We start from the raw sequence: 21,224 nt of genomic DNA, 5'->3' as shown, positions 1-21,224 counted from the left end.
TGTCCTTTATACATGTTCCTTGATGGCCCTGCCCTTATTTCCCCCCGTTATCTCTCTCCCCCATCCCCTCTGGTTACTGTCAGTTTGTTCTTTATTTCAATGCCTCTGGTTATATTTTGCTTGCTTGTTTGTTGATTAGGTTCTACTTATAGGTGAAATCATATGGTAGTTGTCTTTCACTGCCTGGCTTATTTCACTTAGCATAATGCTCTGGCAGCTTTTAAAAATTCACCCCAATAGCTAATGTGAGCATGCCACCTGGACATAGCACCACCAACTAAGGTGACTGGAGGGGAAGCCCTTACCCCTATGTAAAGCAGCCTGGTGCTAATACCTATTTCACCATGTTGGGGGGATGGAGACAGAGCAGAGTTCCATATAGGTCGCCATCCCTGTCTACCTAGTATTTTGAGTAGAGAGGTTAAGAATACGCCATGATCAGTTCAGATCCTACTGATCTAGATTTTGGATTAAAGGCAGATCTGATAAAGGGCACTGATCCTCTTTGTTCCGTGATTCAACATTAAATTGGCCTAGGACTCAAGGCCTCCTGGAGGCAAAGGTTTGGGTAGGGAGTCCTTTCAAGTCTGTGGCGAGCCAGCTTCATTTTTAGATTCTGTTGTTAGTGTTGCTAATGATGAAGACATGCGAAGATATAGCAAAAATGTATTTTCATGGTCCTTCTACTCCCTTCACAATCTTTTTTATTTCCAAAACTTGAAATTGAGGCAAGCTCCTTCATAAAATCACTTCTTTGGCTCATAAAATCCAAGTCCTCCAGCAAAAATTTTTGTAAAAATCCTCAAGTCTTTATAATTTGAAAAATAAGCAAACCTTCATTAGATAAAATCCTCTTTTATAGGATCCCCTGCAAATTTCTGACTTTGGATGGTAGCGATAGCTAGATCACTTTGAGTCTATTCTTCCAGATCCCCAATGTTCAGTGTACAGCATCAAATATTTATCCTGAAAATATCCACTAACGTTAATAATAGAGGTTTCCAGGGGAAATGGAGAGTTACTGCTTAATAGTTACACAGTTTCTGTTTGGGGTAATAAAAAGTTTTAGAAATAGGTAGGAGTGATGGTTGTATAACATTGTGAATGTAATTAATGCCACTGAATTTTACACTCAAAAATGCTCAAAACAGTAAACTTTATGTTATGTATATTTTACCACAATTTTTAAAGTACCCCAGAAAGTTAGTAATAAATCATATTGGGAAGAACACTCAACATTTTACCTCAAAATTGCAATAGATTTTAGTGATGGCCATTACATAAGCAGTGATAAGCAAAATACACTGAAAACCAGAAGAGTTTTCTTCTTATTTCCAACTTCACAATGATTTACTTTTTAGAGGAAAAAATCCTACTTTACATGACTTACGACCAGAATGAAACAGCGTATTAAACAGAATACCTGACTAGTTCTCAACTTCTTATTTTCCAGGTCATTCTTCTCCTGTAACAGGGCCTCCTTCTTAGAAACTATAGCCTCTCGTTTCTTTAGCTCTTCTTCCAGCTCCTCTAATTCTTGGCGTTGGTTCAGCACTTTCTCTACTTCTTCGTCTAACCACTTCTTTTGCTCAACCAATTTCTAAATTAAAATATCAAAGAAATGTTACTCGTTCCCCTTCATTGATAAAATTTATATAGTCACCTAATTTCAGATGGGCTGAAACTCCTTAAATGAACATTGAAAACTACTAGTGAAAATAACCAAATAGTGTTCCTGTCTAAAACTGTCTAGAAGTACACAGTTTCAGTTACCATCTTGCTGTGTTGTTTAATAAGGAGTTAAAATTCACCCCCCAAATATGTTCGAGTCTGGGATTTTTTAGGTTGACCTAGGAAAGGACCAACAATTTTCTTTACCTATATTAAGAGTTAGAATATGCTGGGAACCTTTTTCTCTGTCATAGCGCTGCATACGTCCACCACAGCATGTACGCTGCTGGTTGTTCCACATACAGTTTGTCTTCCCAGCTTGAGATCCTTGACTGATTGTGGGATTGTACTTTCGCCTTTGTTTCCCCAAAGCCTGGCCCATGATTGGCCTTCAATAAAATGTTATAGGAATGACTAACTAATTGATGTTATAGGAATGACTAACTAATTGATGAAATCAATGAAGTGAATGAATGGATACACACAGTGGAAGGTACAGATGATGGAGCATTAAAATTCAATCTGTACTGTATTCTGTCCACATCTAGTAATTATACAATAAAATATAGTCAGAAAGATTTCCAAAACAAGTATCTTAATATGCTCTTGGATTAAGGATACCCAGAAATAAGAACAAACAAAAATATGAATAGAATTTGACTGTGCAAGATGAAGTCCACCAAGCACTCATTTGCACTACGTGTTTACAGTAGGGAGGCAATGCCAATTAAGTAACAGATACCACACAACAAATCAACACAATACTATTTTCCAGTTCATCTCAAACTTGATTTTAAAAAATGGTTCCTCAAAATCTATATTAAGATAATGACATAGTAAATATGCATGAGAAAATAAAAAAGAGCAAAATGGCCACAGCAAAGAGCCGCAGTCTTCGACCCAGACCTAGAAAGTATGGTCGGATAGGACTATCACATTCAAGCTATACTGACGCCTAAAATGGTAGCTCTATAATCTTTAGGAACAGAAAGGATACCCCAGAACAACTATAAAAATACTTTCATTTTGTTATATCCAGCTATACCTTAAAAACTCCATATATGAGACCCTATGAAGTCCAGCAATTAAACATATTCTACAAACATTCCTTCACTATGAGACTGGTTGGAAAGATGAACTACAGCACTTTTGTAAGCTCCATACCAACAGGAAAGAAACCAGAAAGTTATTACTGTTGATAATAAATGCTAACGCCTACGTACCATGTAGGCAAAAATTAAGAAAGGGATTGGTTTTGTCTGAAAAATGGAAGAAATGTCAATGCCAGCCCTACAGAGTAGATAGAATTTTAGCTGTCCTTTGAAGAATGGGTAGGAGTCTGCTAACATAATACAGGCTTTTTAGGGAAACAAAAATAAGTGGATTTTTCTGCAACTGATACAATAAAGGTTATTATGATTTGTGTAAATTCACTGTATCTTAGTTTTCTGAAAATTTCTTGATTTTTATAGTATTTTTGATTTTTAAAGAACTTTTTATAGCAAAAGTTCTTACCAAACAGTTCCAATATTAAATACTTTCTTCTTATAAAGGAAATCCATATCAAATCAATGTCCTATTATAAGTTCTCTGGATACGCATATTGATTAACTCATAATCCTGTCCTTGTTTTGAGTCAAATTCTGAAAAATGGGTTTTAGTGTTTACAACATTAAAAACATCTAGTTTTGTGTTTTTTTAAAATCCAACAGTCAAAGCCCTGGCTGGTGTAGCTCAGTGGATTGAGTGCCAGCCTGTGAACCAAAGGGTCACAGGTTCAATTCCTAGTCAGGGCACATGCCTGGGTTGCAGGCCAGGTCCCCAGTAGGGGGCCTGTGAGAGGCAACCACACACTGATGTTTCTTCCCCTCTCTTCCTCCCTTCCCGTCTCTATAAAATAAATAAATAAAATCGTAAAAAAAAAAAAACAGTCAGTGCAAGCAACAGGAATCTATCACTGTATTCACTTAAAATTTGGATCCCTAACATTTTAAAACATACCTGTCACTATTCTTTGCCTTCCAACCTCTCCTACTCCCCCCACATACCCTTTCCACCACAAATGCTCTTTACCAATTTCTAAAATACACTAGGAATATAAATAACTGGGAATACAGTAGTAAGTCCTCACTTAGTATCATTGGTAGGTTCTGCAATTTTAGGCAAAACTAACTACTTATAATGAAAAATTTTTACTATAGGCTAATTGATATAAACAAAAGTAAAGTTCTTAAAGCATCTCATCAACATTATAATGATGTTGAATGAAATAATGTTATTGAAGAACCTACTGTACATTTATAAACTAAACTTTACTATTAAAGTATAAAATTTAGGAAAAGAGAACAAATTTTTTAGCATCAAGGTGATGTGTATGCATTTGAATGTAATTATAATGTTAAGTGTAGTATTTTTCTGTAAGACTTTTAAAATTGCCATTTTGAATTTATATAACATTAAGATTTTGTTTCTCTGAAATTTGGTATTAGTTTATGAATTTCGTTTTTTAAAGACTGTTATTTATTTTTAGAGAGAAGGGGGAATGAGAAGAAGAGGGAGAGAAACACTGATGTGTGAGAGAAGCATCCACCAGTTGCCTCTCAACACATCCTCATCTGGGGACCTGGCCTGCAACCCAGGTGCCCTGACTGGGAATCAGACCAGCAACCCCTCATCTTGGGCACCAGCACCCAACCCACTGAGCCACAGTGGTCATGGCTGAATTTCATTTCTTTAAACTTTTTTCTTCTTTAAAGATTTCATTTATTTATCTTTAGAGAGGGAGGGAAAGAGAGAGGGAGTGAAATATCAGTGTATGGTTGCCTCTTGTGCATCCCCTGCTGGAAACTGGCCTGAAACCCAGGCATGTGCCCTGACTGGGAATCAAACTGCAATCCCTTAGTTCACAGGCCCACGCTCAATCCACTGAGCTACACCAGCCAGGGCTGAATTTCATTTTTTAAATGTGGTGTTAAAACAATAGCTTCTTAATATATTACATATGGTGCATATAAAATGAATGGAGAGCTCTGATTTTTAGAAATACATGAGTATGTTTCCATGAAAATAAACCAGTTTTGACATGGGAATAAATACAATCTAGTAAACATGGATTTCATGTATATATTCCACAGCATTCAAATACCCATTTTTTTACTGAAATAAGAATACAGCACATTTCTAGATAAGAAAATAATTTTTAAATAAAAGTTTCAGAAGAAATATTAGAAATTTTAACCTCAAGTGCAAAAATCTAGGGTTTGAACATTTTCTTCAGAGTTCACTACTTTTTACCTCTACTTAGACAATCATCAAATAGAAGAAAAATCAAAAGCACTAAATAGAATTGACAAACCTGTAACTGGTCTATACTTCCAAACGAACTTTTATTCCTTTTCATCTTAAATGCATCGAGGTCCTCGGCTTTCAGTTTTAGACGTTCTTCCAGTTCTGTTTTTAACTTTAGTTCCTGTAGAAAAGAGAAATCAGAATACCTTATGGCTTTTACTATGTGGCCCTCATTAAATATTTATGAAATAATCATTTTCTTAATATTTGCTTCCTTAGTTTCAGAAAGAAAATGAATAGATGAAAGTTGAGGCTATTTTGAGAAGAAAATAACATTAGCTTCTCATGGAAGCAATTAAATCTCACATCAAAAATCAGGGTTTACTGACAAACTAAGTGGGTTTTTTTTTCATTCTTTCCCACTGTTACAAATTAGTGTTAACATGGATAAGTCTGAAAATTATAAATGTACTTTTGTGCCTTTGTGAACTCATTACCCTTAGTTAGTACACCCAAAGCACCCACCCACCATGGGGACATTAGAATTTATGACAAAACAGCTTTGCACAATGGCAGTAGCATAGCCAATGAGGTTTAGTGAGACACAAGTACTGCTAATAGAATTTATGACAATAGATATGTAAAAAGGAAGGTACTACTCCCTTTGACATTCAAAAATCAGATTTTATAGCATGAGAATAGCCTTGCGGATGGATCATGGTCCTGTGAAGAGTATTTTCCAAATTCCTTTAGTTCCCATCCACATCTTAAGAGTCACGTCAAGAAGCCCAATGCTCCCAGGGCTCTCCCAAGGTTTAGAGAAGATGCCACTGTCACCACCACAGCTTAGCAGGAATCAGGACGGAGGACAGGAATCAAAGTGGGCCAGTCCGCAGACTACCTCTTACTGATCCATGATAGGTAAGTACAGAAACTGAAAGTGCTTAGAAATTTTTATCACAATTTGACAGAATAATTTTAAATCTGTTGAATTTACTAATTAAGAAGATGGACTTTTACATTTTAATTTATGGTTTTTACTAATTCATGTTTTTAAGAAGTATTTGGCTGTGATAAATTAGTAATAAAATCCAAATTGTACCTTTTCCACAGGTAATTTTAGAAGTATTGATATAAAGTAAAAAGGAAGTCTACCATTTTCCAGCCCTGGGAACAGCAGAAAGGAGAAGAAAGACAGTAAGAAAAATGTGTGTTCCAATTTTCCTCTCTTTAGTTCTGGCCCAGAATGGGGGTGATAAGTAAGGTATCACCACGGGCAGAGGTAGAAAATGTAGATTGCAGTGTGGAAGCCTCACACCAATGTGGGAATGTCCAGCTTTCCTGAAAGAGAAAAGTGCGGTCAGGAAAGAGAGACTAATTCAACCTGCTGGTCTCAGGTGACATGGACCCTGAGTTGAGAACCAACAGGGTCAATTATACAGAATCGACCCCAAAACTGAAGGTGAGGATAGACCACAAGCTAAGTGGAAGACCATTAGGACATGAGATGAAGTCAAAGCAACACCATGCTCTATGCTAAAAGCAAGACCAGACTGTGAGTTATGCCAGGCACAAGTTTCATCACCGGAGGCCAGCAGGGAAAGGTGGACGAAGGAGAGCAGATTCCAGCTATTCACATCCAAGGACCAACTGAAACTCAAGGGGCCACTTCCCTCTCACCTCTACATGTTGCAATAAGAAACTCACACCCAACCACCACATACACTGGATTCCATCTGAGGGAGAGAGCACAGGGCAGAAGAGGCTAAGAGAATGAATATTCTTATTGAAGAGAGCTGAAAATCATTTAAAGGAAATGTTTAATTTAAATAGACTGGACATTTAGTTAGTTCCCACCATGTGTCTGGGAATTATCATGACATGTATTAGGCAGGGTCAGGGGATGTCATAAAGAACACAGGTCTGCTACAGACTAAATAAATTTTCACTGCCCACCTGAGTTGCATTATGGGTGAATTTGGACCCTATTATAATTATTACCCATCAATTTTTCAGGCTTCCCTAGATCTAGCTCATAGTTACGATTTATCGCCTGCTATAGTCACAGAAACTTCAGGATGCTTAGACGAAGGTAACATGTACTTGGAGCTAACTCTCTATAATTCCTATTCTTTCCTATACGCTTTGAAAGAACATTGCACTAGGTCTAATTCCTTCCTCTACATGATGCAGTAGACACTACTGCCTTTATTTTATATTGTAATCCCTGTTACAATATTAACATAACTTTCTGCCAGGCACTGTGCTAGCCTTTTTACATCTATTCAAGTACCCCACTGAATCCTTACAATAATCCTATTGTCAGGGATTGTTATGAACTAAATTTTATAAATGAGGAAATTAGTGCTTACAGAAGTAAAAAGCCCAAGATCACACTATGGCCCACAGTACCAAAAGTTCCCACACCTTTTCTTTATAGCTCATCCATGGACTTCAGTGAAGAACTGCTGTTCTAAGAAGAACCTATGCAGAGTCATAGGATTCTCTGGAGGTGGCGCAATTGAGTGGAAAATGGACAAACAGCCGTGTCACTTAGCTCCCAACAGAGGGCAGAATGACCTTTAGGACTGTGAGCAGGTTTTCTGTTTGTGTGTGAAGTAACACAAACTTCAATATATCTTTGGGGCAGATTGTTCCTTTTTCTGGAATACTCATTCTTCCCCTTAAATAAGTCATTTCCCTTGAATGTAAAATATGACTAAAGGAACAAAACCGTCCTACGTCAGAATGTAAAAAGTTAACATTACAAGCAGAATTATATTTTAGCAGTCTATGCTCTCTGACTAAAAGAGTTTTTTCTTTTCCCTAAGCATAGATTTAGAAAGTTCTATGTCATTCTTTTTTTATCCTCATCCAAGGACATTTTTTTATTGCCTTTAGAGAGAAAGAAAGAGAGAGAGAGAGAAACATTCATGTTTGAGAAACATCAGTTGGTTTGCCTTCTTGAATATGCTCCGACCAGGGATTGAACCTACAACTTGGGTATGTGTCCTGACCAGGAATTGAACCCGCCACCATTTGGTTTATGGGATGACACTGCAACCGACTAAGACACACTGGCCAGGTTGAGAGTTCTATGTCTTGGGTTAAGCCATGGCCTCTGAGAGATGAGCAGCTAAGATCCAAAGACCATAGAATGGCAAGCAGGTCTGTTTCCCACACTGCAGGAAGGACTAAAGAGACAAGGTCATTGGCAGTAGAAATAAGAACTGAATAGACTCAAGATATTTAGAAGATATAATCTATAGGACTTCGTGGTTCATTGCACATGGGATAAGGAAAGGAAAGAGTCAAAAATTACACCAAATTTCTAGCTTACCCAACTGAGTAGTTTGAAATATCAGATAAAGTGTATTAGAAAACTATATTTTTCCCCCATGAAGAAAGCAGGAAAGGGGGACAGTAGGGAGATTAGCAGGGAAGATTGTAACCTAATTAACCATTAGCATAACCTAATGAAGATGTCAACAAATATGAATCCAGAGTTCAAAGAGCAAATCTGGGATAAAGAATTAAATCTAGGAGTTGTCAGAGTTTAACTGCAGCCATGGAAAAAGATGAGGTAACCCAAGACAGAATATAGAAGAGGACACAGGGTGGGCTTTGAGGAATTCCCATATGTAAAGGACTCCTAGTGTAAGATGAGCTAGTAAAGACAGAGAACAAGTAATCAATCAAGAAGAGAAAAAGACAGATAATTTCACCAAGGCACTGGGGAAAATATTTCAAGATGGAGGAAGTAGTGAACTGTACTAGATGCAACCAAGGTGTTAAGACAAGGACTTTAGCCCTGACCACTGTGGCTCAGTTGGTTGGAGCATTACCCCGTAACCAAAAGGATGCAGGTTCAATTCCTAGTCAAGGCACATACCTATGTCATGAGTTCAGTTCCCTGGTCCAGGCACATATGATCCCCAGTCTAGGCACATACAAGAGGCAACCAATCGATGTTTCTTTCTCACATCGATGCTTCCCCCTCTCTCTCTCTCTTCCTCTCTCTCTAAAAGCAATAAAAAAGGTCCTCGGGTGAGGATTTTTTAAAAATGGGCAAGGACTTCACGGACAGAGAGCACTAGTGAACTTCTCAGAGCTTTGAAATGGAGCCTGAAGCCAGACTAGAGAGGATAAGAAATTAAATGGAAGCAGAGAAAACAGAAACAAATACAGTAAACTTTTCCAAGAAGCTTGGTTAAGAAGGGGAGAACAGAATGAGAGAAAGTAATATAAGACTGAAGGATTAATTTTAGGATGAGCAAAAAAATCTAAGATGTTTCAATGCACTCCATATCAAAATTCTAGTGGCCTTTTCTACAGAAATGGAAAAGTTGATCCTTAAGTCCATATAAAATTGCAAGGGGCCTCAAATAGCCAAAATGATCTAGAAAAGGAAGAAGAAAGTTGGAGGGCTGACTACCCAATTTCAAAACGACCAGAAGGGAGAGGGGAGGGAATTTAAGGGGAAAAAATGGGAGGGATTTAGAGGAACAAGTATAAAGGACACAGGGACAATAACTAAGGGGGGTGGAAATGGAAGGGAGGTGGGGTGCATGGGGGAGGGATGGGCTGGGATGGGAGAAATAAACAGAAAACTGTACTTGAAAAATAACTAAATAAATTTTTTTAAAAACTTAGTACAAAATCACAGTAATCAAAACAGTGTGGTACTGGCATTAGGACAGACTGATGGACAAATGGAACAGAATTGAGAGTTTAAAAATAAATCCATAAATCTACAGCCAATTAATTTTTGACCAGGGTATCAAATCCATTCAGTGGCGAAAGAATAGTCTCTTCAACAGATGGTGCTACGATGAAGAGATTTTCACACGCAAAAGAATAAAGTTGGACCCCTATTTCACACCATACATAAAAATTAACTAAATATGAATCAATGACCTATTAAATATAAGCGCTAAAGCCATAAAAATCTTTAAAAAACACCAGAGGGGTAAGTCTTCATGATCTTAGCTTTGGCAGTGGATTCTTAGACATGAAGTACAAAAGAGAAAATACATAAATTGGACTTCATAAAAATGAAAAACTTTGCTGCATCAAGATTATCAAGAAAGTTTAAAGACAACCTATAGAATGGGTTGAAATATTGAAAGTCATGTATCTGATAGAGTTAAATGTCCAGAATATATAAAGAACTCCCATAACTCAATAACAAAAGACAATCCAATTAAAAAGTAGACAAGACTCCTTCCATCACCATCCATCCTGCATATACCTTCTGCCTCCACCCCCTTCCCCTCTGGTAATCACTATGCTGTTGTCTGTGGCTATAAGGTGTTTTCTTTTCTTTTGCTTAAACTCTTCACCTTTTTCACCCTTATTTTATTAATCAGTGTCACCCCAATAAATTCAATAAAAAATAAAACAGGTTGAAATAGGAACAAAAAAGTAAATGAAGAACTTGAATAGACATTTCTCCAAAGAAGATATAAGCACATGAAAAGATGTTGAACATCTTTAGTCATTTGGGAAGTGCAAATCCACAATGAAATACCACTTCACAGGGAATTGGATGTCTATAATAAAAAACAGAAAATAACAAGCATTGGCAAAGGTATGGAGAAATCGAAACCCTTATACATTTTTAGGGAGAATGTAAAAGGTGCTGCCTCTACTGAAAACATTAAGGGCTTCCTCAAAAAAGCTAAATAGAGAATTACCATATGACCCAGCAATTTCATTCCTGGGTATGTCAATTCCAAAGGAACTGAGTGCAGGGACTTGAACAATTACTCGTACGCCAATGTTTACCACAGCATTATTTCACAATGGCCAAAGGTGAAAACAGCTCAATATCTACCAACAAAGGAATGGATAAACACAATGTTGTATATGCACACAATGAAATATTATTCAGTCATAAGAAGGGATGAGGTTCTGATACATGCTACGATGTGCATGAAACTTGAAAATATTATATTCTAAGTGAAATAACCCAGACACGGGACAAATATGTTGTATGATTCCACTTTTATGAAATTTCTAGAATAGGTAAATTCATAGAGAGATAAGTAGATTAGAAGGAGGAGATGGGGAGTTCTTAATGGTTCCGGAGTGTCTGTTTATAGTGATGACAAAAGTTTTGGAAACAGATGGTGATCTGCACAACACTGTGAATGTAACTGATGCCACTGCACAATTGAACAATGTTAAAATGATATCTTTCATGATATATATGTGTATATATATTTACCACAGCTTATAAAAGTTAATATGTAATAACTGAAACCTATTAAATTACATAATTTAAATGGGTGAATTGAATAGTATGTGATGTATATCTCAATAAAGCTGTTTAAAAAAAAGAATCAGTAACTTGGCTTAAATGTTTTTTAAGCTCCCTTCCATCATGAAATTCTATGATTTTTTTAAGGTCTAAGAATAGATTATATTCCAAAATTAAATATATAGGAAATCTGCAATTATGTTCCAAGCTTTGGGTCTGGCTTATCATTTCAATGAGAGACTGGTACACAGTGCTAGATAAGGACTTGTTGTTGTTGTGATCGTGACCTCCCCTCTATATTCAGAGCCCTGTCAGGCGAATATGATTAAGGCCATTATAAATATGAATAAACAGATTCAAACAGGGTGACTTTCCTCAATAAGTGATCTAGCTAGGAACTGGGAGAGCTCAGATTTGAACCTGTGCCAGCCTGGCTCCAAGCCCCAGGCTGACGCCACTAGTTCCTCCCCATCCGAATCCATCGTATAGACCTGCTGGACGCTATGGATGAAATGGGACCATTTTACCTTGTACTTTTTTTCTATGCCACCACATGGTCAACGCATTTCAAAGGATTTTAAAAATGAGAAATTCCATTCAAATGTTAGATGTTATTTACAAAGTTGGCTTTAAGTGTTTTTGACAGGCGCAACTAAAGTTAAAGCCCTAGTAATCTGTGAAACTGTATCACTGAACTTTCTTTTGTCAAGTCAAAGCCTTCAAGACAGTACTCAGAATTCAACACATAGGTTTTACTATGTTGATGAACAAAGTTTAAAAAGAATGAGGAGAGCAGCCAAGCACGGGCCACGGTTAGATACCTCACAAGCCAAACAAGTCAAGACCTTGGCTTCCTTAGCTCTGCGCCATTTCACATTTCATATTACGGTTAGCAGGAAAGTATGACAATATTACTTTGATTTTTTGTTGATCCCGCTTAATTTCTGTATCCAGTTGCTTCCTGTTTTCATTTTCTTCTTGAAGTCTTTTTTGCAGCTGTACCTTTTGATATTTCATGTGATCTACACTCTGCTCAAGTTCATTAGCACATTTCTCATTTTGGATCGAAAGTGATGCCAACTTCTTACTATTTTGTTGCTTCTTCTGTAAGACCTGGGACCATATGGAATATTTCAAAATGAAAAATTGCATCTCATAAACATCAAGTAAAAAACTTTTCAATTAATGGCAAGGGTAGACATTTCGCCCAGATTTTAATTTATTTTTTATTTTTGATGGGTTCACAATTGTTTTCTACATTTCTACTTTGATAATTGGGCAACTGCCATAATTTTCACAAGATACTGAGAATGATGAGATGCCCTGATGCTGACAGCCAAAGAGATCAAAATTCATCTCTTCATTTTTTATTAATGAGCATTTTAATTAAAAATATTGTATGTGCATGGTAAAAACTAGAACAATACAAAACTAAACTTACATTTAATTTTGACAGTAATTGCAATGCTGGAGCAAAATAATACTAGCATTTTAGTATTTTGTCCACATCAGTATAAGTACTGAAAATCTTATTTAAAAGTGAGATAGGTTATCATTGTCTTTTGCTCTTAATCCAGAGATGCTCAAAAGTGCACCAGTTAGCATTGAAATATTAATGCAGCATATATTACTGTATTTTGCCATGTATAATGCACATTTTAACCAAATTTTTGAGGGGAAAATACAGATGCACATTATACATGGGTATAATGATTGCATTCCATGGGAATAATAATCCAGTGTATAATGCACACAAAAACCATGGGTGTGCATTATACATGGTGTGTGTGTGTATATATATATGTATATGTGTGTATATATGTATATATATGTGTGTGTATATATATATAATGACATAAAGAATGTAGATTTCAGCCCTGGCTGGTATATGGCTCAGTGGATTGAGTGCCAGCCTCTGAACCAAAGCGTCACTGGTTGGATACCCAGTCAGGGCACATGCCTGGGGTACAGGCCAGGTCCCCAGTTGGTACGTGAGAGGCAACCACACATTATGTTTCTCTCCATTTCCTTCCCCCTCTCTTCCCCTCTCTCTAAAGATAAATAAATAAAATCATTTAAATAAAAGAATACACATTTAAGATTTTTTCATTAAAAAAATTTTGTTTTACAAACTGAAATAACTTAATTGTACCAAAAACTCTAGTATTTCAATATTTAAAATGGTACATTAGAATATAGAAAGCTGGTATTTTTACTACAACTAAGTGACCCTGAAATGGAATTTTACCTTTTTAAATCTTAGCTTGCTCATTTATAAAACAGGATAAAAATACCCACTTCAAAGAATTAAATAATGATTAAGTAACACATACAAAACACCTATGTACATGGCACTTTGTGACACCCAATATCTGGTAACTGTCCTCCTCCTCCTCACCCACTCCATCCTCCTTCGTCTTCATCATTCCCTCCCCCACCAGTCGTGCATGGATATGTCAAAGGCGGTCATTTCTAAAACTACATAGGAATCTTGTTTCAGTCCTCTACTGTGTGAGATGTTCTGTCCGAACTTAAGTTCTGTGTATGCTTTTTTTTCCTTATCAGAACCCTTAGGAGAAAAGAATATGCAGCATGAAACTCATAAAACAAAGGGAACATGGTAATTCACAAGCCCTATTAATAATCTTTCATTTAATCTCAACCATTATAGTTGTATGAGATACAGAACATATGAAAATAATCTTTGCTAAATCCATAAACAAGGCTTAAACAGAAGATACATAAATATAATAACCTCCTTAGAAGAATAGTAATTCTAGCCATTATTAATACTGATATAAAAACTGAAGTTATAATCAAATGGTTAGAATATAAAACTCTGAAATTATAAATAATACAATAAGCACGAAGAAAAAGTCTTAATTGTTTTGTTCTACTAATGTTTTATTAAAATGAGTACTTTGTAACACACCACAACCTTAATTAATGGATCAAGCAGTAAAAAAAGAATTAATCCCAAGACTCTCTGAGGTGAACTAAATGAAAATAAGTATTCTGAAGATAAGTAGAAGGTGTGATATGGACAATGACCACATTCCTTTAATCAGTTCAAATTTTCGAGTTATTATTTTAACTTGGTGTTGACTTGAGGCTACTTAGGTAAAAAATTTTAGTGGTGACATCCAGATGTTTGAGGTGTCATTATAAAACCCCAAGAGGATGGATTTGGGGGGTACTGTCAATCTCTGCACTCCCACATAGAACAGGACCTGGCACAGAGGAGATGTGCAGTAAACACCTCGTTGAAAGAAAATAACTACAGAACAGCTTCAAAAATAAATAAATAATGCCTTGAACAGGTTACCTGCAATTCTGTTCTACCTACAATTCTGTTCTACATACAGTGGAAAAGATATGAAAGCAATAAATTATGAATAAAAAATGAAAGAAAGCATTCTAGCAAATTCACTGCAATCAGACTAATGAAGCAGTCTGACCATACCAACAGTAGCAAAAATGGCTTCATTACACCAAATCTCTCTAATCAAATCTCTCTCATTGGATAGAATTTTTAACGGTAGCTAGTTCTGAGGATATATCTAAATACAGCATTAGGAAACTAATAAGCTGTAGTACTAGGAATTATTAGCCTTTCTTCAACCAATCATTCATGGGTTGAGAAAAGTGAAACAGTTATTTGCTGAGTGTCTACAAAGTGCTGTGCAGATGTTTTATGCCATTATTTAATCACCAATCTTTTGTCCTTTAGAAAAGAACACTATTTCTGTGGTTATCTTTATTTCTTACCTTATGTTTTTTGATAAAAAAGTTAAGGTAAATATACTTTTTTCTTAAAGATTTTATTTATTTTTTAGAGAGAAGGGAAGGGAGAGAGAAAAAGGGGAGAGAACATCAATGTGCGAAGGAAGTACTGGGTTGCCTCTTGCAGGTCCCCAACTGGGTACCTGGCCCACAACCCAGGCTTGTGCCCTGACTGGGAACTGAACAAGTGACCTTTCAATTTGTAGACCAGCACTCAATCCACTGAGCCACAACAGCCAGGGCAAGACAATACGCTTCCTGAATGCAGAAATATATTACCCAGATCAAAATTTTGCAAACCTACCAGCACTCTGGAAAAGAAAAGCTGCATTCCAATTTATCCAGCTGGTAAAAATAGAATCCTACTTCTTTCCTAACTAAATACAAGAATCCTCAAAAATAGAAAGCTTTAAGTAGGTTTTCTCAATTACATTTTAAAATTACCTGGACTTTCAGCTTTGCAGCATCCATCTTTTTACGGAACTCCCTCTGTAATTTTACTTTCAAAGCAACATCAGAAAGATCTTTGTTTTCCAGTTCCTGTAGCTTCTTTTCTGTCTCAATTAATTCCACTTTCGCCTGTTCTGCTTCATGCGCAAGTTTTGTTACTTTCAGAGAATACTGTTTGCTTACAGACTTGGCATCATTACCTTCACCATAATAATAACAGTAATAACAATTATAAGTTATATTTTTAAAAACCAAAATATCAAAAATATAAAAATGTTCTCCTCCTACAAATCTAGCTGAGTGTTGTAAATATTTAAGGCATCACATTAGAAATTCAAACACAACTTGACACCTGGCCTCTTAATAGTTAGTTCCTTAATGACTGCTTCCATCTGGTACCATTCAATCTTCACAATGGATTTTTTGTGTTTAGTGGACACTTCTGGTCTTCTGAATGTGTAGTTTAGCTCTGCTGGCATCAAACTCTAGTTAAGAAGGGTATCTGGGGTTACTCTTTGGCCTTTTACTTATTTCACTTCAACTTCCTGCTACCCATAATCCGTTCCTCTGAATTCTTTTTTTTTATGAAAAATTTTCAACATACTAAAAGTAGGGAAATGAAAAATTTCCCTACTATGAAAAATTTTCAACATACTAAAAGTAAGGAAATGATATAACAAGTGCTCATCACCCAGATTCAAGAGTTATCAAGTTTTGCTACAGTTACTTTATCTATGTTTTTCTTTCACTTAATTGCTTAAAAATTATAAAACCCCAAATGTCATATCTCACCTAATCATACTTCAGTGAGCATCTGTACAAAATACAGACCCAACCAGAATCATTATACCTAACAATATAAATACCTACCAATGCCCTATTCAGACTTCCCCAATTGTTTCAAAATGTCTTTTACAATTGGTTTATTTTAATTATGACCCAAACAAGATCCATGACATATATGACTGTTATGTCTTTTAATCTTTTAATTATAGCTGACCCCTCCTTTTTCATTCCATTGAACATGTTAAAGGTGAATTATTTTTTAAAAGATCTTATTTACTTTTAGAGAGAAAAGGGAGAGAAACATCAGTGTGAGAAAGAAACAGCAATCAGTTCCGTCTCACACACACCTTGACAGGGGGCCAAACCCACGACCCAGGCATGTGCCCTGACCAGGAATCGAACCTGCAACCTTTCATTTTGTGGAATGATGCCCAACAAACTGAGCCACACCAGTCAGGGCAAAGATTAATTCTTTTTAAATGCTTTTCTGACAAATATTTAGAACACAGAGAAAAATAGGATGAGATGTTTCTATATTTCTTTTCATTCTAATCCAGCTACTGAACCGAAAAACTTGGTTTTGATTGGTTCTGAAGAGTCAGCTGTCCCTGAACTAGACTAGCAAACTCGTGGCAGTGGGAACTAAGAGTCTAGAGGTCATGAGATGAATAATCACCAGCAACAGTTTGTCATATTGTTACACTAAAAATCTCTTAATTTTTTAATAAAAAAGAGTTATTGAACTAAATGCACTGTGAGTTGTCTTCTGGCTCTACACTCTACGATAATTTGACTAACTTCAAAATATATATGACTACTACATTGTAATAAATCTAAGACACCATAAAGTGTTCACACCAATATTTTATGAACTAAGGTACAGTGCCAATTAACCAATGGCATGATAAGATGCTAAGATGCCACTGATTGTAAGGTATATTCTGATTACAGAGATATTAAAATGTGAAAAATGTGTTACTAGAATTGATAAAACAGTACCATCACTGTTACTGGTGGCTGAAGTAGTTGAAATTTGGGAAAAATCTTTATTGAGGCGCCTCTGAAAAGTCAGCACACACTGAGCCTTTTGCTAGTCACCATCTTAGTTTGCTAGAACTAAGGGTCCTTGGTTCTAATGAGTAAGAAGAGGATCTTCTCTGTACCCATTCAGGTACCCTAAGGCAACCAAAATGGGTAACCCAGGCTACAAAAAAAAAAAGTGTGCTTGTTCAGTGAGATACCCCGTGTTGAGATAACTATCTAAAATTAAGTCATTTATTCCAGAAGGGTAAATGTCCTCAACTTCCACAGGCAGTACCCTAAAATTTTAGGGATGGAGAAGCTATTTAGACCCCTCAATCAGTTCCTGGATACTCCTAGGAGAGTTCTACTGGCATTGATCCTGCCTGTGAGGAAGGAGCATGGTCATGTTTAATTAGACATCTGAGATACTGGAGTTGGGATGATGCACAGCACATATGTCAGTAGGAACAGGAAGGAAACCATTTCGGGACAGCAGCTTGGGAGAGGCGGTGAAGAAAGAAGGACCAACGGTCAGAAAGCAAGTTTGCAGGAGAGAGAGGGGAAGTGGGAAGACAGGTTTCCCCTTGCTGTCAGAGGAGTTGAGACCAACCATAATTCATGTAGTTTGGGTGTGATTATAGCCTTGAGCTTGAAGGAATAAAAGATAGTATTTCCTTCAGGTCCCCTAAATGTGACCAGAAAGTTATGTGTATTATTTCTTTCTTTTTTTATTGTTGCTCAAGTACAGAAAGTTATTTTTCATTGGAATTAGGGAAAAGAAATGTGTCTCTAACTCCTTCAATTCTTAACTGAATTTCAAAGTAGTCAAGGCTCATACATTGAGTGTATCTGGGGAGGAAGGCAAAAGGCTTGAGATGGCCTTTTTAGGGCAAGCCTAAGGTAGCTGCGGGTGAGGACAGGATGTGGTACATACACCAACCTGGCACAAATCTGCGACTCAGAAGAGCTAGAAGCTTAGCTCACTCAAGAGAACAGCTCTCAAGAATAAATCCTTGTGTCTTCAGAGAAATAAAAATCAACTTCATTTAAAATATAAAGTTTAAGATTACTGTTAAAATGAACTATCCAAGAAAATAAAGATTAATGATTTAAATAATTATTAAAATGACTTAGAGAAACATCTCAGATATATTCCCAGATACCTAGTATAATGTTTCTTTAAAACTGGCAACCCTGGCTGGGGTGGCTCAGTGGATGGAGAGCTGATCTGCAAACTAAAAGGTCACTGGTTCAATTCCTAGTCAGGGCACATGCCTGGGTTGCAGGTCAGGTCCCCAGTTGGGAATATGTGAGAGGCAATTGGTTGATGTTTCTCCCTTTCTTTCTCCCTCTCTCCCCATCTCTCTAAAAATAAATAAATAAACAAACAAACAAATGTAGCAAAAAAGCAGTAAGTGGACCACAGAGTTTCAACAGAGCACAGAATTCACACTGGTTAAAACAATTCATAGAGGAATCCCAATATAACAGAGTTCTTTTAATAACTAACCTCCACATACTGACTCTAGAACACACCTTTATCAGATACTATTACCTGTTTTCATTAATTCTTTAATCAGGTCCTCCTTCATATTGATGTTAATTGTAAGTTCTCTCATTTTTTGTTTAGCTTCAGTAAGTATGAGTTCTGAAGTTCTTAATTTTTGCAAATTCAACTCCTGACTCTCTCGGAGACCTTCAATCTTTGAATCTTTAAAATAAAAGAAACAAAACTGAGAAATAAAATTATGTGCTTATGAAATATTCAACAGAAGTAAAGAAGCTAAAAAAGAAAAGCAGACACAGAAGCAGTCTCTAGAGGCAGCAGAGGAAGAGACAAACAGAGACAGGGAAGGGAAAATACATGGAAATTGGGACTCTAGTTCTCTAGCTTACAGGAAGAGTTTTCCTTTCCTTTCCTAAGAGACACTAGCATTTCTTTTCCCCAACTCCAGTGAAAAACTCCTCTCTGGTCACCTTTATGTCAGAACTGAAGTAAATACTGTCATTTTTTCTTCAAGTCCAAGGCTATAATCACACCCATACTACATATATGCTTTAGTCACATCCCATAGGTTCTGACATAAGTTTTCATTGCCCTCAGATATTCTGCAATTTGAGTTTTTAACTTGAATTATTTAAGAAAGTTGTAAAATCTCCAGGTAAGTAGAGGTTTGAACTTTTTCCCTATTAGTTTCTAGTCTTGTTGTAATCAAAGAATGTATTCTACACCAGACTACTAGAGGGTGGGCCAGCACTGTTCGCTGTTATCTTACGCCAGACTGTAAAGCAACTATGTCACCGTTTGGTTCAGCTGATCTTTCTTTCATAGAAAGACTTCCCAGTGACAGAGCTAGTGCACTGATCTAATTCTGACATAAGTTTCTTTACTGCTTATAAGCCAGTAATAGTCAAGAACAGCAACTTGGATAGCACTTACCTATATCGCTTATGAATTTAAAATGTTACTTCGGTTTTATTTGTGACATATAGGTAATTTTAGTTAAATATTACATGCATAGGTTCTTTAAAAAGGCTCTCCATTTTCATAGTGTAGACTTATTTATCATTTTATTTATATTTTCTATACTTATACTTTTTGTACTTTTACCACTCATTGGCCAAGATAAATGAGTTAAAAATATCCTACTACAGTTTTAGAACATAGACATTTTATGCTGTTATGCATCAAATAATGTGTATTTGATTATGAGCACCCCTGGACTAATTTGGCTCCAATGCCAAGAGTACAGCACTAATGGTAAGCATGTGTGCCTGTGGAACAGGAAAGGAGATGCCTAGTAAATTATATAAGATGTATTTTAAAGCAGGCAAGAGTACAGTGCATACCAACTCAGGTTTGAGTATAAAGTCCCCATTCTAAGAGAGTGAGCCTATAACTCTAGCCAGAATTGACTGGTGGGAAAAATGTATTACTGAGGAGTAAAAAAGAATAATAAATCAGAAGCAGAACACAGAACATAAAGGAAGTTCTACCAACCAGGAAAACAATCCTATCTTTGCGAATCCCTGGATGGTTCTTAACTTACTGACTGAAGAAAAAAAAGATGTCTTATAAACATTAAATGTAAATTACTGAAGTAAGTCTGTGTACCTTCATTCCCCAGACTTGACTTTTGTGTTTGATCATGCATATCATTCAATTCAACAAGAGAACAAACAGAGCCTGGCTTTTGAATCCATGAGCGACTTCTACGTCTAAAAAAAAAGATCAGGGTCAAAGGTAACAACTTGTCTGTTAGTGTTTGCTAATCTGCCCTCTAATTAGCTTCCCCCCAAAGTGCCAATAATGTTGAGAGAATTACTAATTATATAAACAGAATTTTACTAATATTCCCACCCACGCTGGGCCCAGCGGGAAATTCATTATTGTTTGTTTGTTGCCACTGTAGCAGCTGAATCTGGAAATCCAAAACCATTCTCTCTGAAAACTAACATATAATGACTATAAAAGCTCTAAAAGCAAAATTATTTTTCAATCATGACTCTGATGACTCGTGTTCAAACACTGGTTTCACAGTACACTAGTTGACAGTACATTTAGCAAAAATTACTAAATGTACTGTCTAAAATTTAGTAATTTAGCAAAAATTACTAAAAATTACTAAATTACTACTATTATTTAAATGGAAAAGATATAGTTTAATAAAAAACTCTCCATTTGTATATTTATTACATCATAAAAGTATATGTTTACTAATTCGGTCTATATTTAACATACCTAATTTCAGATTTCTCTTGGCCTTCTGACTCTTCATCATCACTGTTATCAGAAAACTGGCAGTGGAGGACTTCATCCTGCTCTTCTATGTGGCCCAGGAGCATCTGACTTCGTGTTCGAAATCCAGCAACTACTCGATCCAGAGAGCACACAGAAGGGCTTGTGTAGACCTTCCAAGTGATTTCCACACCCAACAACAAAAAAAGTGATTTTTAAATG

At 36.3% G+C, this 21,224-nt stretch overlaps 1 protein-coding gene across 2 annotated transcripts in view; it reads right to left on the bottom strand.

The window, feature by feature from the left end:
* KIF27 (kinesin family member 27) overlaps nucleotides 1-21,224 on the bottom strand; it is an 89,360-nt gene that overhangs the window by 21,621 nt on the left and 46,515 nt on the right. The window contains exons 7-13 of one of the 2 annotated variants that reach the window (XM_053656573.1): nucleotides 21,006-21,175; nucleotides 20,379-20,482; nucleotides 18,819-18,974; nucleotides 15,449-15,654; nucleotides 12,137-12,334; nucleotides 5,027-5,140; nucleotides 1,424-1,600 (exon numbers count right to left, since the gene is read on the bottom strand). In XM_053656573.1, coding sequence (XP_053512548.1) covers nucleotides 1,424-1,600; nucleotides 5,027-5,140; nucleotides 12,137-12,334; nucleotides 15,449-15,654; nucleotides 18,819-18,974; nucleotides 20,379-20,482; nucleotides 21,006-21,175 — 1,125 coding nt within the window. The remainder of the gene's footprint in view (nucleotides 1-1,423; nucleotides 1,601-5,026; nucleotides 5,141-12,136; nucleotides 12,335-15,448; nucleotides 15,655-18,818; nucleotides 18,975-20,378; nucleotides 20,483-21,005; nucleotides 21,176-21,224) is intronic. The other variant, XM_053656574.1, reaches the window with a different exon arrangement.

Source organism: Artibeus jamaicensis, unplaced genomic scaffold (genome assembly GCF_021234435.1).
Source record: "Artibeus jamaicensis isolate MK-2021 breed Jamaican fruit bat unplaced genomic scaffold, CSHL_Jam_final scaffold_1964, whole genome shotgun sequence".
Classification (NCBI taxonomy): Eukaryota; Metazoa; Chordata; class Mammalia; order Chiroptera; family Phyllostomidae; genus Artibeus; species Artibeus jamaicensis.
The sequence above is the reverse complement of the archived record's forward strand: the minus strand, read 5'-3'. Positions and strand labels throughout refer to the sequence as shown.